Below are 23,645 nucleotides of genomic sequence, written 5' to 3' on the forward strand. Positions count from 1 at the left end.
TTAACCCGCCATGTGAATATTCTTATAATTATTAAATCTTAATTCCCCGCTTTCTAACAAAGAAAAAATAGAATCTCTACTTCCCACACTAAGCTCTATTAATCTACCATAGGCACTGCAGTTCTCTCTTATGACTAAAAAGGCCAATTGTGAAGCCAGAAAATAACCAAAGAGATAGGGGACCCCCAGCCCCCCATCCTCCAAAGGACAGTAGAGAGAGGACAACCCAATCCTAGCCCGCCTCTTCCCCCAAATCAAATCTCTAACCAGACCTTCAAGAATTCTGAACAGTTTCCCGGAGAGCCAAATCGGGGATACCGCTAGAGGGTATAGAAGCTGTGGGAGGAGGATCATTTTAACAATAGCTACCCTATCAGCTCTAGAAAAGGGCATTTTTATCCATCCCAAGATATTCCTTCTTAACTTATTAATAAGCGGGTTTATATTTAATTCCACATACCTCCCAACATCCCCGGAAACCCATATTCCTAGATATTTAAAGGAATCACCCCTTTCTAACTGGGAAATTGGGAGGTCTCCCTCTCTTCCCACACCATCTAACGGTAAAAGAACTGATTTTCCCCAATTGATCTTTAGTCCCGAAAAAAATCCAAACCCATCTACCAATTTAATGGTCTCCTGTATAGAGTCATCTGAACTCTGGATAGTCAACAGAATGTCGTCCGCGTACAGCGAAATCTTGTCCCTCTCTCCCCCACATCCCCAGCCCTTAATGTAGTCAGAATCACGAATCAAAATGGCTAAAGGCTCAATTAATAGGGCAAAGAGGAGGGGGTAGGGCGGACATCCCTGCCGAGTCCCCCTATACAATTGAAAGGGCTCAGAGAGCAAACCATTAACGCACATCCTAGCTATGGGGGAGTGATACATGATCTTAACCCACTTAGCAAAAACCCCACCTAACCCGAATCTGTCCATCACCTTCCATAAATAAGGCCACTCCACCCTGTCAAACACTTTAACAGCGTCTAAGGACAGGATGGAGCGCTCCCCTTTAATTCCCAATTGCATATCTGAGACCAACCTATGGAGGTTATGCCCCGTACTCCTTGACGGAATAAACCCATTTTGATCCGGGTGGACAATGACGGAGATTACCTTTTTCAACCTAGAGGAGAGAATTTTTGCTAAGATTTTTATATCGGAATTCAATAAAGAAATCGGTCTGTAAGAACCCATCTCAACTCCATCTTTATCCTTCTTAAGAATCAGTACAATGGCAGCCTCCGTTATTGATCCCCGTATCGCCCCCTCTGCAAATGCTGCTGCAAACACCGCTTCTAGTATTGGAGACAGAACATTTTGATACTTTCTATAGAAAGCAAAGGGTAAGCCGTCTAGTCCAGGTGCTGAGTCTAGGGATGAAGTCCTAATAGCTTCCAAGATCTCCTCTACCCCTATAGGGTCATTCAGTGGGAGCCTCTCTTCCTCTAACAAACTAGGGATAGGGATCGACTCCAAAAAACTATTTAACTGACTATCCGTATAGCTTACTTCGGATGCATAGAGCGCCTCATAGAAGAGCCTGAAGCTCTCCAGTATTGCTCTTTGTTCTTGGACCAGGTTTCCTGTGGGATCCAAGATAGCGTGAACCCCTTGGTTACTATCTTTTAATAAGGAAGTTAGCCAGAAGTTTACTCCCCTCCGCATAATTTCTATATCCCCTAAAAAAGGCTCTGTGTTGGGATTTCTCTGTCATGACAGAGCTATAAGCCGATTGGGCCCCCAAGAACTTCTCTCTATCTGCTTCCGTAGGCGTAGCAGCCCAAGTTTCCTGGCTAAGGTCTAACTCGTTTTTTAAGTTTAAGCTCCCTCTGCCTGAATTCCTTTTTCTTCCAGTTAATCTCTGAAAAAAAAATACCACGTAGATAAGCTTTCAATGAATCCCACACCCTCCCTGGTTCCCCACTCCCCAAGTTACATATCCAGAATTCTTGAATCAGTCTATTAATCTTCTCCTCATTATTCAGGATAGAGAGCCAGTGAGGATTAAGTCTGAAGAAACTTCCTCTTTCCAAACATGCTCCCCTCTGCATCTTCAGTAAGAGGGATACCGGGTCATGGTCAGAGACCACTATGGACTAATACTTCATTCTCTCTATAAATCCAAAAAAAGCATCATTAGCCAAGCATAAATCAATCCTAGACAGAGATGAATGAGTCCGACTAAAGCAAGAGAAGGCGGGTTTATCCAAGTACTTAGTACGCCAAACGTCCTTAAGTGACCAACTCTCACAAAAAGTTCTTAAACCCAAAGACCCCCTGTCCCTATGCCCGCCCAGACTACTCAAACTGCGCCTGTCCAAATCCACATCAAAAACTGCATTAAAATCCCCCAGCATCAGGACAGGATTGTCCTCTCTATCTTTCGTAAACTGGATTAGCGCATTTAAAACTTCCATCGAGAAAGGAGGTGGAATATAAATAAAGGCCAAGACACACGAAATTTTATATAATAAACAAAATAAGAAGATACACCTCCCTTTTTTATCTGTCTTGACCATTAATATTTTTATATCTACCCTATTATGAATAAGGACGGATAATCCCCTGGAGAATGCGAACCCACAAGAATGGAAAACAAAGGATGCCCACCTTCTATCAAGCCAGGCCGTGGTGTCGGGCGTGAGATGTGTTTCTATTAAACAAACAATACCAGGCAAATGTCGGACCACTTTATCATTTACAATGCATCGCTTACGGCGATTGTTCAGGCCCCTGACGTTCCACACGAAAACCCGAGTAGACATACCGTATATACTCGTGTATAAGCCGAGTTTTTCAGCACAAACAATGTGCTGAAAAACCTCATCTCAGTTTATACACGAGTCAATAATAATAAAAAAAAAAAATTAATACTCACCCTCCGGCTCCCGGTCCTCGGCGGCGGCTCCCGGTCCTCGGCGCAGACTCCCGGTCCTCGGCGGCAGCTCCCGATCCTCTGCGGCGGCTTCTCTCTTCTATCTTCACGTGCCGGCAGTCGCGTCTATGCGACTTGCCGGCGGGCGCACAATATGATGTAGCGGTGTCGCCGCTGATGACGTCATCAGCGGCGACACCGCCGCATCGCACAGTGCGCCCGCCGGCAAGTCGCATGGACGCGACTGCCGGCACGTGAAGATAGAAGAGAGAAGCCGCCGCCGAGGACCGGGAGCCGCCACTAAGCATCAAAGGTGAGTATCGTCGGAGGGTGAGTATTAAGTTTATTTTTTTATTATTCGCTAGGCACACTGAGGGCAGGCTGTATGCTTTTTGGGGCAGGCTGTATACTTTTTGGGACAGGCTGTAGGCTTTTTGGGGCAGGCTGTATGCTTTTTTGGGGCAGGCTGTATGCTTTTTGGGGGCAGGCTGTATGCTTTTTGGGGGCAGGCCGTATACTTTTTGGGGGCAGGCTGTATACTTTTTGGGGGCAGGCTGTATACTTTATGGGGGCAGGTTGTATACTTCATGGGGGCAGGTTGTATACTTCATGGGGGCAGGCTGATTGTATACTACTTGGGACAGGCTGTATACTACAGGGGCTGGCTGGTTGTATACTACAGGGGGCTAGCTGGCTGTATACTACACCCTCGGCTTATACTCGAGTCAATAGGTTTTCCCTTTTTTTGTGGTAAAATTAGGGGTCTCGGCTTATACTCGGGTCGGCTTATACTCGAGTATATACGGTATGTTAAAGAAAGAAGAGAAAAAAAAAAGAAGAAGATTTTCCTTAACCGGCTTGGTATGTCTCTCTGCCCCCCCATCATTCCAAAAGCAGAAGCAAGGGGGTAGTAGTTATATGCCATTAGAGAGGGCGCAAGCCAGCATACGGAACCTCCACACAATAGGCCCCAAAGAGACCACAACTCCTGCGACACGAAGGTACCTCACCACCAGCTGCTCAGATGACCCTTGGTTCTCCGGTTCCAAACCACAATTCCAGGCACATAGAAGATTCATGCACGACACCATGCGGCCCACCGAGATGTCGACAAGTGTACACTTCAAGGACAGGCACCCTCCAGCCCAGCAGCGTCCTCTGGACCACCCGACAGACTGATGCAGGGGTCCGCTCCAGCTCTCACCTGGAGCGTCCGGCAATCCAGCATAGGATGAGGCCCTCGGCTCCAGCTCCACCAGGAACGCCCAGCCTCCGCTCGCTGAAATCGGCCTCCAGTCCAGCTCTCACCTGGAGTCAATTCTGCAGCCCTGCATGCCTCCAGCCACGCTCTCAGCGCTAGACCGGGAGGGAACCGTCAAGTTGCTGGACCACTGGCTCGGCTCAGCATCACATCTCCGAAACAGCTAGGACCCGCTCGGAGCCGGCACCAGGCTGGAGCAACAACCGGCCAAAGCGGCAGGGGGAAGCGGCCTCTACTACCCCAGCGGCATCAGCGGCACGGCTCGCGGGCAGAGCGGGGGAGAGGGGGCGGATCCGGACATGCGTGCACGCGTCATGTCATGCCGATCCGGAAGCGACCTGGGTAATAGACGTCCAGATGTCCAGCTTTGAAACACATTAGTTGTAGGGAGCTGTGTGATCATATAGGGCGATGGTATAGTCAGCTACGTACTCCCTCACCATCTTTCTGTAAAGATCACCCCTACTCTGCTGAGACTGAGGACAGGTGACAGTGTCTTGCTGGGGTGACATAAAACTGGCAAGGCCTTGTAAAGCGTACCCCTGCCAGTGCTGGACAAGCTGCCTGCTCGCCTACTCTCCCTCGCTACTTGTCCCGCACAAGTACGCCCTCTGCCGCTAGCGCTGTCAGAAGGGAAAGACTGTTTCAGCTTGTGCACCAGGGCCTGCTGGTATTCATGCATTCTCACACTCCTTTCCTCTCCAGGGATGAGAGTGGAAAGATTTTGCTTGTACCAGGAGAGTCAATACCCAGTAATCGGTGCTGGAAAAAATTCTTTGAACGTGAGTGTCATGGGATAGGCAGCCTAGCATGAAATCTGCCATATGCGCCAGAGTCCCAACGCGCAAGAATTCACTCCCCTCACTGGCCTGACTCTCCATTTCCTCCTCCTCCAACTCCTCTTCTTCTGCCTATACATGCTGAACAGTTAATAAGGACTGAGCAAGGGTCGCCTCTTCTGTCGCGCCGACATTCTCCTCCTCTTCCTATTCATCCTCCTCCACCTCCTCCGATACACGCTGAGAAACAGGCCGGAGGGTGCTCTGGCTATCAACAAGCGAATCTTCTTCCCCCGTCTCTTGTGACGAGCGCAAAGCTTCTGATTTCATGCTGGCTAGAGAGTTTTTCAACAGGCCAAGCAGCGGGATGGTGAGGCTGATGATGGCGGCATCGCCACTGACCATCTGTGTTGACTCCTCAAAGTTACTCAGCACCTGACAGATATCAGACATCCACGTCCACTCCTCATTGTAGACTTGAGGTAGCTGACTGACCTGACTAGCAGTTCTAGTGGAAGTTGACATCTGGCAGTCTACAATCGCTCTGCGCTGCTGGTAAACTCTGGATAACATGGTTAATGTGGAATTCCATCTCGTGGGCACGTTGCATAACAGTCGTTGAGCGGGCAGTTGGAGGCGGTACTGCGCTGCCCTGAGAGTGGCAGCATCTGTGGTCGACTTTCTGAAATGCGCACAGATGCGGCGCACCTTCATGAGCAAATCAGACAGATTGGGGTATGTCTTGAGGAACCGCTGAACTATCAGATTGAACACATGGGTCAGGCATGGGCCACTGCCGAGTTGCAGAGCCGCCACCAGGTTACGGCCGTTGTCACACACAACCATGCCTGGCTTCAGGTCCAGCCGTGCCAGCCACAGGTCAGTCTGCGCCGTGATGCCCTGTAATAGCTCTTGGGCGGTGTGCATTTTATCGCCTAGTCTCAGCAGTTTGAGCACCGCCTGCTGTCGCCTAGTGACGGCACTGCTGCTGCGCCTAGAGCTACCGACTTATGGCGCCATTCCCACGGAGAAGGAGGTGGAGGAGGGCTGGGAGGAGGAGGAGGCATAGTAGGCCTGAGAGATCGTGACCGAGGTAGGCCCCGCAATCCTGTCCGTAGTTAGGTGGTCCTTGTCAGAAACAGCGTTGGTCAGGGCACGGATGATGTTGTCTGACACGTGCTGGTGCAGGGCTGGGACAGCACATCGGGAAAAGTAGTGGCGGCTGGGAACCAAATACAGTTTGGTGGCCGCCGCCATGAGATTGTGAAAGGCCTCGTTCTCTACCAGCCTATAGGGCAGCATCTCCAGGCTGAGTAATTTGGAGATGTGGACGTTGAGGGCTTGGGTGTGTGGGTGGGTGGAACTGTATTTCCTCTTGCGCTCTAGCGTCTCGGGTATAGACAGCTGAACGCTGCGCTTGGAGACATTGGTGGACGCTGTGGAGGATCGTGGAGGCGAAGGTGTCGTTTTCGAGCGGGAGGTTTTTGTGCCGGGGTCCTGGGCAGGGGTCTGACTAGCAGAGGCAGCAAATGACACAGGGGAAGGAGCGGTGGTGGGCCAGGCCGGAGGTGAACGGCCTTGGTTCCATTGAGTGGGGTGTTTAGCACTCATATGCCTGCGCATGCTGGTGGTGGTTAAGCTGGTAGTGGTGGAACCCCTGCTGATCCTGGTGTGGCGCAGGTTGTACTCCACAGTCCGTCGGTCATCCGTTGTTTCTTTAAAGAACCTCCAGACTTGAGAACATCTAGCCCTCACCACGGGAGCTTCACTACGTGAAACATTTGGCGCTGATGCACCAGCTCTGGCCCTGCCCTCTGTCTGGCCCCACCACTGCCTCTTCCAACCTGTTCTGGTATAGGACTCGCCTCTGTCTCAGAAGCACCGTCTTCACCCGGCCTATCAACAAGCTTGGGTCTGTCACCTCATCATCCTCCGATCCCTCAGTCTGCTCCCCCCTTGGACTTCCTGCCCTGACAACAACTTCACCACTGTCTGACAACCGTGTCTCCTCATCTTCCGACACCTCTTTACACACTTCTTCCACTACGTCAACAATGTCATCATTACCCACAGACTGCGACCGTTTGAAAACCTGGACATCGGGAAAGAGCTCAGCAGCAACCTGAGAAGTGGTTTGTGACTCTGGGAAGGGTCCAGAAAACAGTTCCGCGGAGTATACCGGATCAAATTCCAAATTTTCCTGGGAGGGGGCAGACTGGGGGGAAGGAGGTTGAGGTGGAGGAGCTGGTGGATTGCTCACTTGGGTAATATGGGTGGACTGCGTGGAAGACTGACTGGTGGACAAATTACTTGAAACATTGTCCACAATCCACAACATCAGCTGTTCGCACTGTTGTGGCCTTAAGTCCCAGTAAGTTCAGACATGAAGCTAGGGAGTGTAGCTCTGTGGCGTTCCCATGCTCCCTCATCAGCAGGTTGTGTCTCACCCCGCCCAGGACCACAGCCTCTGACCCCTGCATTATTGGATGCCCATGCCCACGCCCTCGTCCTCTACCCTTAGCCCTTGGGTTCAACATTTTCCAAATAAAAGTCTATTTTATAGACAAAAGAGAAATATAAACTGTAAATTTTTTTTAAATTTTTTTTTATGTTTGTTTTTTTAAATGTCCCGGTATTGATGTGAACAAAAGACCGTATTAGATTACGCCACATGTGATGTACAGTACACTTTCCCCCGGCAGAGAGAATGATGATTGGGATTTCTTGAGACTAGCTTGCTAAACAGTAGCAGGCACAATCGTTCAACTACAGTAGACAAAATTTTATTGCTATAACCCCAAAAAAAAATTAAAAGAGAAAACTTTTTTTTTGTTTGTTTTTTCGTTTTTATAACTTTTTTTTTGTTTTTTTTTATTTCTTTATGAACGAAACATGCAGAAGAAATCAGAAAGCAAACTGAAATGCGGATTGCTGAATGTCCCGGTACTAATGTGAACAAAAAACGTATTAGATTACGCCACACATGACGTACAGTACACTTCACCGGCAGAGAGAATGTGGATTGGGATTTCTGGAGATTAGCTTGCTAAACAGTAGTAGGCAGACTAAGCTAGATGAAATTGCATTTGCACCACTGACAGCACACAAACGGATTTTGTGCTGTGACTTGCACTTTCACTTTTAAAAAAAAATTCAATCAAACCCCAAATAAATTGTCCCACTTAGCTGTTTGAAATGGATATATGTGTCACATGAGCCAAAAATAACATTCGCAAATCTCCCTGCAAATTCGTCACAATATGGTAGTAGCTGCACTACTAGTGCCAGCAAGCCCAGCCACAAGCCAATGAAAAAAAAAACGCTATTGTAGCCCTAACAAGGGCTGTTGGGTTCTTTTAGAATCACTCCTGCATAACACTAATCTAATAGAACACCCTAACGCTATCCCTGACCAGTAGCAGCTCTATCCCTAACGGCATCCTGGCAGAGAATGATCAGAGCACCGCGGGCAGTGGATAGTATATTCCAGGGGATCAGGCCAGCCAACCACTGCTATCGACATGTAAGTGTACCACGTGATGCTGGGTGTACTGCAGAGTCTCCTGGCTTGTGATTGGCTCTGTTTCTGGCCGCCAAAAATCAAAACAGCGGGAGATGCCATTTTCTCGAGCTGGCAAAATATTCGTCCAAGCAACGAGCAGTTGCGAGTACGCTAATGCTCGAATTTGTATGTTCGCTCATCTCTAGTAGTAACATATAAAGTGAATATTTCCATTATCTTTGAGGTGCAGAAGCTCCTGTGTGCAGCAAATTCTCCCCGTAGACTGATTGCTAAGAATCTGGAAGGTGAGACACTTCAGGAGGCTGTATCTCTGGCTCTGTGACACATAGAACCTCACTTCTTTTTTCTTATGAAAGAAGAGAGTCTCCTCTTTTATATAAATCTAATTTTTGTGTTTCTCAGTGTTAGGAAAATGGATATAATAATTGTTAAATGTTAAACTGCCGTTGGGAGTGATTTTTATATATAAAAATGGCACCTAATATTCTCACTTTAAACCTGAATATCTTTGGATCCATGGCACCTAGAAACAAAATTCAATTGCCTCCTTTGCCTACCCATATTGCCAGCCCTGGATGTTTCTGTACCTGGCAGAACCCACATAATATTTGGGGTCATTGGGGGTCATGTATCATAGTTTTTTTTTCTTTGGTATATAATTAAGACATTTGAAATGCCTTTTAATGCCTTATGTATGATCCTGTCTTTTTTCTTGTGATACTTGTTCGGCAATATTAATAAATTTTATCAAAAAAGTAGTGGTGGAGCAGAAGAAGCATTACTGCCAAATGGTTACCCAACAAAGAAAACATAATAATTACATGATGTGTAAAGTTGTATTACCATCTTATGAGAGGTGTAAGTTGCCCATCTGAGAGGTAGGAAGAGGAACCCCACACGTTCCGCCTATCAAACAGACTTCCTCATGGGATGAACATGATAATACCTATACAAATTTGGTATCCCCGTGATCGAACCGACCCAAAAAATAAAGTAGACATGTCATTTGGGGCGCACAAAGAAAGCTGAAAAATGCAAGCCCACAAGAAAATGGTGCAAATGCATCTTTTCACCATTTTCACTGCATTTGGAAATTTTTCCTGCTTCCCAGTACACGGCATTGAATAATAAATACTGTCACTATGAAGTGCATTTAGTTACACAGGAAACAAGCCCTCACAGTGCTCTTTATGTATAAAAATAAAAAAGTTATAGATTTTTGAAGGTGGGGAGTGAAAAATGGAAATGAAAAAACAAAAAAGGGCCAGGTAGTTAAGGGGTTAACCAATAAAGTACCCAATAATGTTTTTTTTTTTTATGTAAATGCAAAAATTTATGAATTTATAAAAAACAGGTTATTGTGCAAAATTTTAAACATTCAAAGCATGTGAAATAATTCTAATTTACATCTTAAAACAGGGTCCTTTAAAAAATATCCTTCATTTGTACCTGCCCTGGACCAGGTGCAGATTTGCGCCAAAAAAGTTTAAAAATAAACATAAAAAAGTGACACATAAGTGAAAAGTCACACAGAACATCTGGAAAATAAAGATACATAAGGCAAACTGCACAAGGTGAAGACCAAGGTGTACTTGAAAAATAACAACTTAAGGGGCGTGGCTTGGCTGCTGAAGGAGATGGCCGTGTGAGTGAGGAGCTCCGTCTCAACTACCACTGAACAACGGCAATTAATAGCAGTAGACGACCCAAAATGCCCGGAAAACATCAAGGGCCACCTCTAAGCCACAGTACACGGAAGAGAGGAGGCAGAGACATGATGCACGGACAAATAGGACAGTATTTCCCGAGAGAGCCGCGGACCAGCAAAGATGGCGCCGGGAAAAACAGACACGCGGCGGCTGCCGCGCTGAGCGCAATGGAAGAAGATACCACATTCCACCGCCCGGCATCCCGTCTACCGAGACCAAGTAAGTCTCCCTCAAGCTTTGAGGTTCCAGAAAGATGGAGCATAGGCTCCAAAACTCCGGGGAGCACGCTCTCATTATCCCCAGCACAAACTGAGGAAGACACAAGCATGCTTCCATTAACCCTGCAGGACACGGAGAGCTCACAAGCCTCAGGCACCTCAGCTCAAATGTACCAAGAGGGGTTAAGGTCCCCCACAGGCAGCCCAGCTAAACAAAAGGCTAAAACTGGGGACACAGAAACTGAGGAACACTCACAACAAATACAGCCTAATATGCCAGGGACACCTGACGTTTTTGCTAAATTTCAAACTACGAACAACACAGTCTCTGAAACGACATTAAAGGCAATGTTAGAAGCATTCAAATACTCACTGCAAAGAGACCTTGCCTCACTCATCAAACCACTGCAAACGACAGTAGATGACTTAGGTGACAGAGTGTCGCACCTGGAAAATAAAATGGCAGATTTCACCTCTGCACACAATGAATTGGTGGACTCACACAATACGTTAGATGATAAAGTGGAAGCACTACAAGCAAAAATGGTGGATTCTGAAGACCGAGACCGCCGGAATAATCTCAAAATAAGAGGCATTCCAGAGATGGTTTTGGGTACACATCTGCGCAAATATGTCCAGCAAATGGCCAAAACATTGATTCCAGAACTTTCAGAATATGAAATGTCGATTGATAGGGTACATAGAGTACCAAAACCTTTATCATTATCTGAAAACATACCCAGGGATGTACTTGCAAGGTTTACCTTTTTTCAAACCAAAGAAAATCTGCTGAATCAAGCGAGGAAGCTACAGAAACTACCAGAGCCATATGCAGAAATCAAACTATTTGTGGACTTATCAGCAGCTACTTTACAGGCGAGAAGGAGGTTAATGCCAGTCACCTCCATACTCAGAAAAAATGAGATCCAATATAGATGGGGTTTCCCCACAAAGATATTGATAAAGAGACAGAACAACATCGTGTCTATTACAGAAGTGGAAGAAGGCTTGAAAACACTGGAGGCCTGGGGGATGTCTACGGATCAAGACCCACGCACATCTCCAAACAAAAACCCATCAAAGATGGACCCTGAATGGCGCACAAAGAGGAAAACTTGAACTGTGCAGAAATCGTCAAAAGGATAAGTAGGTGGTAGTACTTGAGATGGAACTGAGTCTCCAATCCCATATTTCCACTTAAGGTTACCCTGTTTAATATCCTAAGTGTGGATCTCCACGGGTAGCATATTTGTACCAGTGAACATCCATACAGATCTTTTTCTTTATGTTGTTATTGTGTTATTTGGTTATGTTAAAAATGGCATTAAGTGATATACTAAGCAGACTATGGAGAATTCCAATTAGATATCAGAAAGTAGAAGTTTATCAGGTAATTTACAAACACTCCATGACTTTTAAAAATGGGGACTAAAATCCTATCTATGAATGTGAAAGGCTTAAATAGCCCATATAAGAGATCTCTATTATGGAGAGAAGGTAATAGACATAAAGCTGACATTGTTTGTGCCCAAGAGACACATATCAGAGCACAAAACCCTCCTAAGATAAATCACCCAGCCTTTCCCACAGTTATATTGTCCACATATAAAAAAAAAAAAGAGGGGTGATGATCGCTTTCAAAAATACACTAGCGGTGACAATAAGTTATCAGGAAATAGACCCAAACAGCAGATTCATCATAGTAGTATGCACACTCAACAATGTGCAATATACATTAGTAAATCTATATGCTCCTAATAGTAAACAAAGAGGCTTCACACTGAAATTATGGAAAAAAATAAAGAAAGTCAAATCTGGGGCATTAATCATATGTGGTGATTTCAACACAATAAATCATCCCCAATTAGATACTAACTCTAAGGCAAAACACAGAACTTTTACCCTTGACTCCTTTTTATGGCAAGAAGACCTGTATGACATATGGAGGATTCAACACTCCTGTGAAAAAGATTACACATTTTACTCTGCTAGATATGACTCATACTCAAGAATCGACATATTTCTAATTGATAGGAATCTCATAGAAAACGTGATCTCATCAGAAATAGGATCCATACAGTGGTCCGACCACGCACCGATCACAATTACTATTAAGGATTCCTTTGCGATCCAAAACGACTACATTTGGAGAGCTAATTTATCTCTCCTATCCCAGGAAAAATACACTATGCAGATAGAAAATGTACTAACTGAGTTCTTTAAATACAATGATAATGGGAACGCTGACATTTGTTCCACTTGGATAAGTCATAAAATGTTTGTTAGGGAGGAGCTTAATAGAATAAATAATCGTGTCAAGAAGGAAAGAGAGAAAGAAGTAAACAAAGTTATGAACAAAATAAATGATCTAGAAAACCAGCATAAAAAACATCCTACCACTGCTACTCTACAAGCTTTAAGGTCAGAAAGAGATAGTTTACGCAACCTACTCCTGCATAAATTTGCATATTCACTACAGAAACTTAAAATAAAACATTATTCCCAAGGCCAAAAGGCCGGATCAGTTTTAGCGAATATGCTAAAAAAAAGAATGAACAAATCTAAAATAGCTTACATCATACACCCTACAACTGGGGAAAAAATTATGACACCACGAGGAATCGCAAATGAATTTAAAGAATATTATGCCAGGCTGTATAACTTAATAGAGGACAGAAACACTCCACAACCCACTAATGAGGAAATACTAAAATTCTTAGACAATATCCCCCTGCCACGAATTTCAGAACACCAACTAACAATTTTAAACAGAGAAATCACTTTGGAAGAGGTAGAAGATAGCATTAAAAAAACCCCTAAAGATAAAGCGCCAGGTCCGGACGGCCTATCAGGAGGCTATTATAAAAAATTTAAAAAGATAATATCCCCATATCTCCTAAAAGTATACAAAGCAGCAAATGAGAGAGGGAGCTTCCCTAAGGAAATGCTTACTGCTCACATTGTAACTCTACCAAAACCAGGGAAATCACCTACAATTCCCTCCAACTTTAGACCCATATCCTTACTAAATTGCGACGTTAAACTGTATGCCTCAATAATTGCAAATAGGTTTAAGGAAGTGTTACCAGAAATAATCAAAGCAGATCAAACAGGATTTACGCCAGGAAGACAAGCCCCTGACAATACACGTAGAGTATTGAATTTGCTACAGCATTGTGAAGCAAATAAACTTTCATCATTATTTATTACAATAGACGCCGAAAAGGCGTTCGATAGGATTAATTGGACATACGCCTTTTCAGTTTTAGAAAAATTTGGGATTACAGGAAGAATACAGCAAGCAGTTAGAGCACTATATTCCACCCCAAATGCAAAAGTCTTCACAAATGGTGTTCTCTCACAGGAGTTTTCATTAACTAATGGAACAAGACAGGGATGCCCCTTATCCCCAATTTTCTTTATCCTGTCAATAGAGCCCTTGGCTCAAGCCATTAGACTAAAAGGAAAAATCAAAGGGATCCAAATAGGAGAGGAAGAATATAAAATCGCATTATTCGCGGATGATATCCTCATAAGCCTATCTAACCCTGAAACATCCGTACCACCGCTAATGGAAATATTTGAAGAATTTAGTAAGATATCATACTATAAAGTTAATAATAACAAATCTCAGGTCCTGCCATTGAACATGAATGAAAGAAGAATTAACTCCCTAAAACATAAATATACCCTAGATTGGCAAACCTCCAAAATACAGTACCTAGGGGTACAAATGTCATACCCATTCAAAGACACTTACCATAATAACTTTCCTACCTTATTAGCAACAATAGAGAGAGAATTAAAAGAATACTCCAATCATATCCTATCATGGTTTGGACGTATTGCCACATTCAAAATGATGGTCTTACCGAAATTTTTATACTTATTTAGGACTCTACCAATAGATATACCAAAATTATATTTCCAAAAATTACAGGGCATGATTAGTAAGTTTGTGTGGGCAAATAAAAAACCAAGAATATCGATAGATATATTACAAAAACAAAAATCAGCGGGGGGCCTTGGCCTACCAAACATGAAAGATTATTATATAGCAGCTCAATTAGATAGCTCTTTACACTGGTGGGATTCCGCAGAAGATAAAACCTGGCATAACATAGAAAAGCAGATACAGGGTAATAAATCCTTAAGAGCACTTATAATGCAACAGATAGCGGACAATAAAAAGATAACAACAAAATCCCCTATAATAAATACAACTCTGCAGGCTTGGTCAAGACTAAATAGTCAACCAAATAATAAGACCAAACTCCCCTTGAACAGCATTCCTTTGGATTTCCTAGAGGAGAGAATTCAAGGATTAGACCTGAGATTATGGAAAATGAACGGAATAACTAATGTGCAGCATTTAATGGAGCAAGATGTAGTATACCCCTTCTCCGAAATTCAAAAAAAGTACAATATTCCCCATAGAGAGTTTTATAAGTTCTTACAAATAAGAAGCCTCTTGAAAGGAGGTATCTGTAAATCATTGGAAGTAGGAAAAGAAATTGTACAATACCTCACAACAACCAATAAGAAAGTCAAAGGAATTTCTTTCTTTTATAACCAATTAAGCCAGAAAGTTTATATGAAAAAACTTCCACATATGTGTAAATGGGAGGAAGACCTTAATAAAGTATACACAACACAGCAATGGCAAAATGCTCTCTCATTAGCGCAGAAAGCCCTGAGATGCACATCACACCAAGAAACAATGGTGAAAACTAGAATGAGATGGTACTTTACCCCCTCAAAATTAAACCGAATTTTCCCAAATGTGACCTCAAGTTGTTGGCGTAAATGCAATAATAAAGGTACTCTCCTGCATACTCTGTGGTCTTGTCCATCAATTCAACAATTATGGAAGGCTAGTGAATGTATAATAGGGAAGATAATAGATAAACACTTAATTCTAAGGGCCTCCCAAGCACTACTACTAATGGAGATGGATGACATCCCTACTAAATTTAGAACGGTAGTAATTCACATCCTGATGGCCACTAAGCTTACAATAACTAGAGTATGGAAAACGCCCGATTCACCACATATACAAGAGGTCATAAACCAGGTCAACACAAACTGTGCATATGAGAGAGCAATAGCTTTGCAAAATGGTCGCCTCCCTCAATTTACAACTTATTGGGACTGTTGGTTAAAAAGCCAATATTACAGATCATAACTGTTAAGCTAATTGGATTAGTCATAAGCAGGAGGGAAAAAAAAAAAAAGTAATGTGGATAACACACTGATGCCATAATTTTGTGTTAAATTGTATTAACTGGTTATTGTAGGTATGTAATAGTTATTTAATTTAGAGTAACAATCATCATCATATGAATGGGATAATTCGGATATATGATGGAAATCACATAGAAGAAGAGGATTATAAAAGGACATAAAGAACAGTTTGCATAAGAGCTTAAAAATGCATCCTCTCACAAAGGACTCATTTTCTGAGAAGGGCTAAGAAGGAAGAGAAAATTTATTTTGTGAAAAGTGCAAATGCAATTAAATTGATATTGTACTAAAAGGAGCATGTCACAGAATGGTGGACATGATCTCCTTACTAAGTGATGTATGTTATTCTTAGTTTGTTCAATAAAATTTTTAAAATTTAAAAAAAAAAAAGAAAAAAAAAAAAATAACAACTTAAGTCGCTGTGAAAAGTCGCAAAAACGTCAAAATTCTCAAAAATAAGACAAGTAGACAAGCAAAAATAAAGATACATGTCCCCCATTGAGCTGAGGACAATATATACGGACTAAAATGGCATATTTGAGAAAATAATGCTATATTTACTCTGCACCATACATTTTGCATTATCTTTGGGTCGCCACCTGTGTGGTTCAAAATGCTCACTTCACACCTAGATAAATTTTTTGAGGGATGCAGTTTCCAAAATGAGTCATTTAAAGTTTTTTATTTTACTGTGCTGGTCCTTCAGCAGATCTACAAATGCTGCATGGTGCCAAAGAACCATTTGTGAAATGTCTGCTCTGAATACCAGTCCATACCATCTGAGCCCTGCCGTGTGCCCAGACTATAGATTATTGCCATATATGGGATATTTGCATACCTGGGGGAGCCTGCATAATGATTTTTGGCATTTTTGTTTCTAGTGGCATGAGTTGAGTGAAATAAATTTGGCACTAAAATGCCATATTTGACAGAAAAATGCTATTTTTACACTGCACTATTCACCTTTTATTACATTTGGGTGGCTCTTTGGGGGTTCAAATGCTTCCTACATCCCTAGATAAAGTAGAACATTTTAAACTTTAAAAATGTAAATATTTTTTCAAATTCTAGCTCAATGGCTTAAAGAGGACCTTTCACCGCCTTTCATAACTACTATCATACTGCCCCCTATGTACAAGAATATAACTACTATAATACTGTCTCTATGTACAAGAATATAACTACTATAATACTGCTTCCTATGTACAAGAATATAACTACTATAATACTGCCCCCTATGTACAAGAATATAACTACTATAATACTGCCCCTAAGTACAAGAATATAGCTACTATAATACTGCCCCTAAGTACAAGAATATAGCTACTATAATACTGCCCCTAAGTACAAGAATATAGCTACTATAATTCTGCCCCTATTTACGAGAATATAACTACTATAATACTGCCCCCTATGTACAAGAATATAACTACTATAATACTGCCCCTATGTACAAGAATATAACTACTATAATACTGCCCCTAAGTACAAGAATATAGCTACTATAATTCTACCCCTATTTACGAGAATATAACTACTATAATACTGCCCCTATGTACAAGAATATAACTACTATAATACTGCCCCCTATGTACAAGAATATAACTACTATAATACTGCCACCTATGTACAAGAATATAACTACTATGATACTGTACCCATGTAAAAAAATATTTACTGTCAATTTTTCCCACAATATGCATAAGGCATTTTTAACCTTCAAGATCTTTAGCAGATTGAGTATATTAGATGATGTTTTAATATTCATAATTTTTTCTACAGGTCATATTAAAGGAGATATCTTAATTGACCTTAGTGGTAGTTCCTTTATTCATCATCTGTATGCAGCCTGTGAGTTCTTCAAGCACATCATAGTCCTGAAGGTAAAAGACAGATGCATCATGGAGCTGAAGAGATGGGTGGACACACGTACAGGAGCATTTGACTGGTGTCATGTTGCAAAACTACATGCAGACATAAAAGGAATAAGGTGAAACATTTATTTAATTAAAATCTTCCATTAAAATCAAGCATGATAAACCAAGGACATTACGTCCCCATTCACATGGATGTAATTGTGGCAATGATAGAAGTCTATGGCACCCTGCCATGGTGTGATGAGCACACTTGGGCTTATTTACTGAGGGTCCCGTGGATTGCACATTAGACATTTAGAATTTTTGGGGATTTGTGCCGCTGAGACAGGTATTTAGAAGGGGATTGTGTCGCATGTGATCGGATTTTGGCGCAATCAAACATGACTGAGCTGGGCAGCTGCATTACAAAATATAGGACATGTCCTATATGTGGGCAGATTTGTGGCCAAGTGGGGAGGGGTAAGTAGCGCCCTCCTTTCTAATTGATTGTGTGCAATACCCTGGATCTGATCCAGGTGAGCAAACAATCATGTGAATAAGGTCTTACTCTTTGATAAAGACACCATGACTGTGGTAATCCTCTTACATTTGTTATCCATGGCCTCTTTCCTTCTAAAATTAAACTTATGCTAATGAGTCTAACGAGCTGTGTGGGCATTATCAGTGCCCTTCAGTGCTGCAGATTCACAGGATGTTAAAATGTTTCTCCCAACAGGACGTGCAGGGGGAGGGGAGGCCATGGATAACAAATGTAAAAGGATTACCAGAGTCACAGTGTCTGGATCTATGAGCAAGTGTCCCTAATTTATCATGCTCACCCTTGTTTTACCAAAGTTATGGCATTTTCTGTTCTGAAAGTGTTTGACAAAAATCTTTCTCACCAGGTGTGAAGTGGGCGGAGACTAATGTCTGTCAGTCCATGCCCTCTGGCTGGGGCCAGCTAGCTTGCCCACAGATTCCATGATGCTTTATGTTCTCTCTCAAATAAATTTAGCATAAAATCCATTTAGTTTCCCACATGTAAATCCACTGAACACTGCAAAGTGCACATACAGGATGTTTATGGTGACAGACTGCCAGCTTCCATCACATGGAGGAGCAGGGAACATGTAATAAGTGGTAGAAATCATAAGTAAACCAGTTACATGAAGGCTATAGCTTGTGCTGTGTGAGCACTGAGGGTTAATAGCTTATCTGCACAGAGCTGTTAGTGCCAAAGACAAGGTAGGGGAGGGGAGCAGCATGAGGTGCAGAGAGAGAGAGAGAAAGTTCTGCAGAATCACAGACTGGAATGGAGGAAATGATAGGGGAGATTTTGTATCTCACTATTCTGTGCAGGATACATCTGTATCCACAGTCTTGAACACATTCAGTTCTGTTACAAAGAGAGCTCTGTCACATAACCTCCTCCTCTGTGAGCAGGGAGCAGCAGCTCTCACCTTCCTATGAAACCATCAGATAAACAAACTGTGGACTCCAGGGCTTATTATCATAGGCAGAGGAAGCAGTTACTGCAGCACTGAGGTACTCTGAGGGGTATAGCAATGAAACTGCTGGATAAAGGTAACAAAGAGCATTGGCAAAGTTGTTTTGCATCCTAAAAGCTATTGATTTGTGGAAAAAAAAAACTTTACAGTTACTCTTTAACTATAATTGTATACCGATTGTTATTGTACTTGTCACTACTGTATTAAAGGGGACCTGTCATCAGAAATTGGCTTGCCAAGCAGCTGGGCAGCTGCTAGATGATGTTTCTTTCAAGTCCTAGGGTGGTGGCATCATCCAGAAAATCAACTTTGAAGTAAAATGTAAATTGGTTTCATGAAGTCAAGGAGGCGGAGAGTTTAACACTGAAGTCAAGCTTCCCTGCCTCAGAACGCCCCATTCACTGTAATTATGGTCCATCGTCCAGGGACATCATTGATCAGATGTCCTAAAGTCCAGCACATCATGTCAATCACATGAGAGGAGGTGTTCAGAGGCAGGGAAGCTTGACTTGAATGTTAAACTCTCCACCTCCTTGACTTTATACAACCAATTTACATCTCACTTCAAAGTTGATTTTCTGGAGCATGTCACCACCCTGGGCCATGAAAGAAACATGACCTAGAAGCTGTTTAGTTGCTTGACAACATACTGGTAGTTGTATATTAGGCCAATTTCTAACGGCAGGATCCCTTTAAATATATGATATGCAAGATCTTTTTCGGGGCAAGTCTATTGACATTTTAAAAGTAAAATTGCCAATTACCGTATATCCTCAGCAAAGTATTTATATTGATAATGTCTAGAGATGAGCGAGCACTAAAATGCTCGAGTGCTCGTTATTCGAGATGAACTTTTCCCGATGCTCGAGTGCTCGTTTCGAATAACGAGCCCCATTGAAGTCAATGGGAGACTCGAGCATTTTTCAAAGGGACCATGGTTCGGGAATAAAATGTGTTAATTAATTGAAAAAGAATGTCTTCTGATAAGTTAGCAGATGTATGCAAACATCTGCAATCTATTCTTCACTGTTCCACGCGTATATTATCTCCCGACAAGTTAGCAGATGTGAAGAACAGTGAAGAATAGAATAAAAACAGTGAACACAATGAACACAGGATCATTTAAGTGAAAAACGCAGTGAAAAACACAGTGAAGAATAGATTGCAGATGTTCGGCACATCTGCTTACTTGTAGGGAGACACGGTGTCCAGGGATCCGCTCCTCTTCTTCCACTGGAGTCTCCTCGATGCCTCTGCGCTGCTCCCCGATGCCTCTGCGCTGCTCCCCGATGCCTCTGCGCTGCTCCCCGATGCCTCTGCGCTGCTCCCCGATGTCTCGGAGCTGCTCCCCGATGTCTTGGAGCTGCTCCCCGATGTCTCTGTCCTGCTCCCCGATGTCTCTGTCCTGCTCCCCGGTGTCTCTGTCCTGCTCCCGGGTGTCTCTGTCCTGCTCCCCGATGTCTCTGTCCTGTTCCCCGATGTCTTTGTCCTGCTCACCGTGTTCTACAATGTGTTCTTCACACATATATATTGTTCTTCACATACTATTTTGTTCGCACCGTTTCGTGCGTATCTTCCGACAAGTAAGCAGATGTGCCGAGCATCAAGCTCGGACGAGTATACTCGCTCATCTCTAACAATGTCCTTTTTTTGTTTTAATGGACAATGGAGCAGATTTACTTACCCGTCCCATTCGCGATCCAGCGGCGCCTTCTCTGCGGTGGATTCGGGTCCGGCCGGGATTCACTAAGGCAGTTCCTCCGCTGTCCACCAGGTGGCGCTGCTGCGCTGAAGAGCATCGGAACGCACTGGATTACACCGAGCCGGGCTGAGTGAAGGTAAATGCAAGCTTCGCGACACATTTTTCGTTTTTAAATGCGGCGTTTTTTCAGAATCCGTCGGGTTTTCGTTCGGCCACAACCCCCGATTTCCGCCGATGCGCCACAATCCGATCGCGTGCATCAAAATCCCAGGGCAATTCATGGAAAATCGCCGCAAATCGGAAATTTTCGGGTAACACGTCGGGAAAACGTGAATCGGGCCCTTAATAAATTACCCCCAATGTGTACCAATACTGTGGGATAATAAATTTTTCTAATTTATTTCAGTGAACAGATAGAAGACAAAGAAGGAAAAGTGAAATCAGCGCTGCAACATGTGATAAAATGTAACCTTGGAAAAGAAAACATGACAGAGCCAATAGATTTACCACCAGCTGATTGTATCATCACTGCTTTGCTACTAGAACTCATCTGCAAAGACCAAGATGATTACATTAAATATATCAGAAAGTTCTCAAGGTTGCTAAAACCTGGAGGACACATTATACTATTTGGGGCTGTAGGTGGATTTTATTTGACAGTTGGGGACCACAAGCTCCAAGTTTTCAATTATGATGAGGAGTTTGCCAGGGAAGCTCTAGTTGCAGAGGGGTTTGTTATTGATTCCTTTGAGGTAAAAAATAGATCAAATGTCAGTGATCTCCTTGACTATAAGGGGGTCATATTTATTGCAGCTCACAAGGAAAAGTAGATCACAGTACTCATTAATGGGGTTTGCCCACAAAATAAAATTCTCAATCTCCTAGTGATGTTTAAACAGTAAAGATCATTTTTAACCCCTTACTTTACAATTTGACTCAGTTTTATTGCGGTTTTTGCTTCTGTCACTCAGTAATGTAGTCGGGGACTCGCTAAGCAGAAACTTCATGTTTCATCTGTGCAACGAGATGCTGTGTGCTGACAATGTGCTTATATTAACAGGGCTCAAGTTTATATACACTTTCACTTAGATTTTGAATATTCACTAGAAAGTTGACAAAGAAAGAGAGATGAAACAGATAAGATATAACGAGAGTCATTAGATGCATAAAACACACAATGAGATTCTCAGCTCTGCAGTATTCCCTGCTATCTCAGCCATAACCTACAAGGTCAGCTTTGCCTCCCACCAGGATAAAGAAATTAAGGCAAATTTACACATTTGCGCGCCAGTTTTATGGTGGCCTTTACATGTTCTTTTCAGTGCAAACTGCTTGTACACGTATTTAAGATGTATCTGCACCACAGACAAATTTCTGCACTGAAGGTTGTGTTCCAGTGTTCAGTCAGACCGCCCGACAGAAGTGTGTCACACGGCCTGTGTTAAAGGTGCACCAAAAAAAAGTTATGCACTCTGTCAGAGCAGCACAGGAAGCGCCAGATTCATGAAGAATGGGCATCAGGAATTTGCACTATACACAGGCAAACTGCACATAGTGTAGTTTGCACTGTTCCTAGTAAACGCACCCCATTATCTGCCTATAGGGTAAGTCTCCTCACACCGTTTTGTGCCAACAGGAAGTCTGTGTGTGTGTGTGTGTGTGAGCTTGTCATGAAAATGAAATGCAATGGCCAATACAAAGAGGAGCTCACTGAAGCATCAGACAGGATAAGAATCTGTCTGATTCTTATCTGATTGCCTTCAGATCCTGGGGCAACCCAAATTGTATATACCAAGACTGAAAAAAAACAGGAATTATATTTGTACCGCATTTTTGCAAATAACAGTGAATGGGAGCATCTGCTGACATGCTCTGTCCATGCTCTGTCCACAGACATCAGCTACACAAGTACCTGACATGTTCTTCTATAACAAGGCTGCCTGGAGCTGTTATATCTCTCCTATACACACACAAGCTGCAGGGGGCGTGGCCACCAGCACCAGAAAGCACATCATTATACAGCCTCACACCATTATACAGCCTGTCAGTCAAGCACTGGGGGTGTGGCTGTGCCTCCCACTCATGAATAAGCCGGACAGCTTGAATATGCTAATGACTCATTGGACATTTCAAAGGTCATTTGCATACAGCTTTAGGACCTCATTGCTTAAGTTTACAAGTATGTAGAGGCACAATGAAGAGATAGAGGCAATGCTTTCTAATGGCAGTTTATGAAAATATATTTAGTTTAGGGGGGTTATTTTGCCTGACAGGTTCTCATTAAGGACACAGGGTATTTTCGCTCATTTCTCGCTCTCCATCTTCAAAAATCCATAACTTTTTCATTTTTCCGTGTACAGAGCTGTGTGAGGGCTTATTTTGTGTATAAAAAATCTTACTTATTATTCCCTGCCATGTAGTGAGAAGCCGGAAAAAAATTCCAAATGTGGAAAAATTGAAAAAAAAGTGTGTGCGTCACGTTCTTGTGGGCTCAGTTTTTAGGATTTTCACTCTGCGCTCCAAATAACACATCTACTTTATTCTTTAGTTCGGTACGATCGAGATGATACCAAATTTATACAGGTTTTATTGCGTTTTAATACATTTTAAAAACTTAAACAAATGTGTACAAAAAAGAAATAAATAAATAGCTGTGTGATATGTCATTTTTGGCAAAATGAGCCGTCGTTTTCGTTGCTACCATTTTGATTTCTGTGCAACATTTTCAACATTTTTTATTACATTTTTATGTCATATAAAAAGGTGTAAAAGTCACATTTCAGACATTTGGGCGCCATTTCCCGTCTCCGAGTTCACCACCGCCAGTAACCTTTTTTTTAAATTTTAATAGATCTGGCATTTTGGGATGCGGCAATACCTAATGTGTCTGTGATTTTTACTGTTTGTTATGTTTTATATCAGTTCTAGGGAAAGGGGGGCGATTTGAAGTTTTAATATTTTATT

The 23,645-nt window shown here is 42.8% G+C and overlaps 1 protein-coding gene across 1 annotated transcript in view; it reads left to right on the top strand.

The window, feature by feature from the left end:
• LOC140135214 (nicotinamide N-methyltransferase-like) overlaps window positions 1-21,611 on the top strand; it is a 39,468-nt gene extending 17,857 nt beyond the window's left edge. Inside the window, exons 2-3 of the mRNA XM_072156385.1 lie at window positions 17,398-17,605; window positions 21,088-21,611. Of these exons, the coding sequence (XP_072012486.1) occupies window positions 17,398-17,605; window positions 21,088-21,511 (632 nt within the window). The 3' untranslated portion in view covers window positions 21,512-21,611. The remainder of the gene's footprint in view (window positions 1-17,397; window positions 17,606-21,087) is intronic.
• The last annotated feature ends 2,034 nt before the right edge of the window (window positions 21,612-23,645 follow it).

This window comes from Engystomops pustulosus, chromosome 6 (assembly GCF_040894005.1).
Source record: "Engystomops pustulosus chromosome 6, aEngPut4.maternal, whole genome shotgun sequence".
NCBI lineage: Eukaryota > Metazoa > Chordata > Amphibia > Anura > Leptodactylidae > Engystomops > Engystomops pustulosus.